At 38.4% G+C, this 3,365-nt stretch overlaps 1 protein-coding gene across 1 annotated transcript; it reads left to right on the top strand.

The window, feature by feature from the left end:
- The first annotated feature begins 2,011 nt into the window (after window positions 1-2,011).
- Window positions 2,012-2,772, top strand: LOC127094639 (uncharacterized). The gene is made up of 3 exons (XM_051033446.1): window positions 2,012-2,112; window positions 2,233-2,370; window positions 2,589-2,772. Exons 1-3 carry the CDS (start codon window positions 2,012-2,014, stop codon window positions 2,770-2,772), a joined length of 423 nt encoding a protein of 140 aa, XP_050889403.1.
- The last annotated feature ends 593 nt before the right edge of the window (window positions 2,773-3,365 follow it).

The raw sequence follows: 3,365 nt of genomic DNA, 5'->3' as shown, positions 1-3,365 counted from the left end.
TTCAATGATACCGCAAATTTTTGGGTGAGCATGCGAGGACAAGTATTGAATGCCTTATTATACAAGTACTTGACCCAAATAGATGTGTTGGAAGTCGTGTAACATCCCAAGTACAAATCAGATATGTTGGATGTCGTGTAGCATCCCAAGTATAAATATGTGCATTTGAAATTATTTATGTGGTAACCCGTGTTACGGAGCATGTTATGTGTTTTATGTGTGTGACACCCTTGTGGTTATATTTTCTAATTAAAATATCAAATTATTATTTTGGGGTATATAAGGGTGTTACAGTAGTGGTATCAGAGTAGGTCGGTCCGTTCGGCCAGGTTTTTATATGATATTTGTTCCCTGTTAGTCAATGAGTGTGTGTATAATATTGATGCATTGTTTCTTCTAATGTTGTTTGATGGTGTGCAAAATGGTTGGGAGAAACGATCGTGCCATTGCTGAAGCTTTGGAATCGCTTGCTTAGGTGATGGCTCAAAATGCACAACAATCAGAATGGGGGAGCAGGAGGACCTCCTGATGAGTTTCTCACTTTGGGAAAATTTCATAGGAACAATCCATCAACTTTCAAGGGTATCATGATCTAGAGGGTGCACAAGCATGGCTCAAAGTAACTGAGAAGATCTTCCGAGTAATGGCCTGCACTAAGGCTCAGAAGGTACAGTTTGGTACTCATATGCTGTTAGAGGAATCTGAGGATTGGTGGGATAACATGCTTCAGATATTGGAAGCTATTGGTACAGAGATAACTTGGGATGTGTTTGGAAAATAATTCTTGGAGAAGTATTTCCCCGAGGACGTTCGTGGCAAGAAGGAGATAAATTTCCTTGAGCTGAAGCAAGGGAACATGACTATGGCAGAGTATGCTGCGAAGTTTGAGGCGTTGGTGAAGTTTTGTCCCCATTACAACCCTGTTAATGTTGAGACTTCCAAATGTCACAAGTTTGAGAATGGGTCGAGACCAGAGATCAAACACGGTATTGGATGCCAACAAATTCATAGATATGTTGAACTGGTGAATAAGAGTATAATCTACGATGAGGATAGTAGAGACTGGTCTGCTCACTATAAGAGTCTTCGTGAGACGAAAGGGAAGGAACAATTTTGAGGGAAATTTTATGTAACTCTAGCTGACAAAGGGAAGCAGAAGGCTTCATATGGGAATAAGACAAGTAGGGGAGGGGCTCCCGAACCTGTTAAGTGATTCCAGTGTTGTGAGTTGGGACATCGTGCTAATGAATGTAAAAATAAGGTTCTGAGATGTTACAATTGTGGAAAAACGGGTCACCGTATTGCAGAGTGCAAGAATGATGGTCTGACTTGTTAACGTTATGGTGAACAGGGTCATATCAATATGCAATGTTAGAAGCCAAAGAAGACGGTTGTTACTGCTGCCTAGACTAATGGTAGAGTGTTTACTTTGAGTGGTTTAGAGGTTCCCAAGACAGATAACTTGATCAAAGGTACTTGTTTCATTAACAAAGTTGAGTTAATTGTTATTATTGATACTGGTGCTACTCATTCGTTTATTTCACTTGAATGTGCTATGAGGTTGGGTTTTAAATTATCGTCTATGGTTGGGAGTATGGTTTTCGATACCCCGACTAATGGTTTTATGACTACTGCGTTCGACTGGTTGAGTTTCCCTTTAACCATTTATGGTAAGAATTTTTTGATGGACTTAGTTTGTCTATCTTTGCATCAAATCAATGTTATTCTTGGAATGAACTGATTGGAGTTCAACTATGTTCATATCAACTGCTACAACAAAACTGTGAGGTTCCTAGAGTTTGGTGATTATGGAGAGCTGATGTTTTTATCTACTAAGCAAGTAGAAGAACTCTTAGAAGATAAGGCTAAAATGTTTGTAATGTTTGCATCATTGCAAGTCATCAATAAGGCTTTAAGTGTTGATCGGCCTGTTGTGTGCAATTTCCCATATGTATTTCCAGATGATATTAGTGACTTGCCACCATAGCGCGAGTTTGAGTTTTCCATTTACATGGTACCTGATACTAATCTTATGTCAATGGCTTTGTCTAGGATGTCAGCTTCAAAGTTGGGTGGATTGAAGAAACAGTTGGAAGAGTTGCTTGAGAAGAAGTTTGTTTGACCAAGTGTTTCTCCATTGGGTGCGCCAGTGTTGCTAATTAAGAAAAAGGATGACAGTATGAGGTTGTGTCTTGACTACATACAATTGAATAAATTTACTATAAAAAATAGGTATCCTCTTCTGAGAATTGATGATCTGATGGATCAATTGGTGGGTGCTTATGTGTTCAGCAAGATATATTTGAGGTCAGATTATCATCAGATCCGTGTGAAACCAGATGATATTTCAAAGACTACATTCAGGACAAGGTATGGTCATTATGAGTATAGAGTAATGCCATTTGGAGTGTCTAATGCGCCAGGTGTGTTCATGGAATATATGAATAGGATTTTCCATCCTTATCTAGATCAATTTATGGTCGTGTTCATCGAAGACATCTAGATATATTCTAAGTCCGAGGAAGAACATGTGGAGCATCTAAAAGTTGTATTGCATGTGTGAGTTTCCTTGGCGATGTGATTTCTAGTGGAGGAATTATTGTTGATCCATTGAAAGTTGATGTTGTGTTTGAGTGGGAGACTCTGAAGTCTACTACTGAGATTCAAATTTTCCTTGGCTTAGCTTGTTATTATCGTAGTTTTATAGAAGGCTTTTCGAAGTTAGCACTGCCTTTGAATCAATTGACTCGAAAGGGTCAAGCTTATCTATAGGATGTTGCATGTGAAGAGAGTTTTATAGAAATCAAGAAGAAACTAACGAGTTCTCTAGTATCAATCTTACCTAATCTGAGTGAGTCTTTTATAGTATATTATGATGCGTCAAAGATGGGTCTTGGTGGTGTACTGATGCATAATGGTTAGGTCATTGCTTATGCTTCCAAACAACTGAAGGTTTACGAAAGGAATTATCCTACGTGTGACTTAGAGTTGGAAGCTGTGGTTTTTGTTTTGAGGATTTGGAGGCATTATCTTTTTGGATCTAGGTTCGAAGTGTTCAGTGATCATAAGAAACTGAAGTATTTGTTTGATTAGAAAGAGTTGAATATGAGGCATAGGAGATGGCTTGAACTTCTGAAAGATTATGATTTTGAATTGCGTTACCATCTGGGTAAGGCAAATGTTGTAGTTGATGCGTTGAGTAGGAAGTCCTTACATATGTAAATGCTTATGGTTCGAGAGTTAGAACGCATTGAACAATTCATATATATGAGTCTAGTGTGTGAAGAGACACCTAATAGTGTGAAGTTGGGTATGCTGAAGCTGACTAGTGGAATTCTCGAAGAAATTAGATAAGGTCAGAAATT

Source organism: Lathyrus oleraceus, chromosome 6 (assembly GCF_024323335.1).
Source record: "Lathyrus oleraceus cultivar Zhongwan6 chromosome 6, CAAS_Psat_ZW6_1.0, whole genome shotgun sequence".
Classification (NCBI taxonomy): domain Eukaryota; kingdom Viridiplantae; phylum Streptophyta; class Magnoliopsida; order Fabales; family Fabaceae; genus Lathyrus; species Lathyrus oleraceus.
This window is presented reverse-complemented; position numbering and strand designations above follow the sequence as displayed.

Excerpts from the sequence above, each read along its gene's own strand:
- LOC127094639 (XM_051033446.1), top strand. The coding sequence starts at position 2,012 with ATGGTACCTGATACTAATCTTATGTCAATGGCTTTGTCTAGGATGTCA. Across the intron at positions 2,113-2,232 it reads GAAGAGTTGCTTGAGAAGAA|GTATCCTCTTCTGAGAATTG; the intron begins GTTTGTTTGACC and ends TATAAAAAATAG. Across the intron at positions 2,371-2,588 it reads AAGACTACATTCAGGACAAG|TGGAGGAATTATTGTTGATC; the intron begins GTATGGTCATTA and ends TGTGATTTCTAG.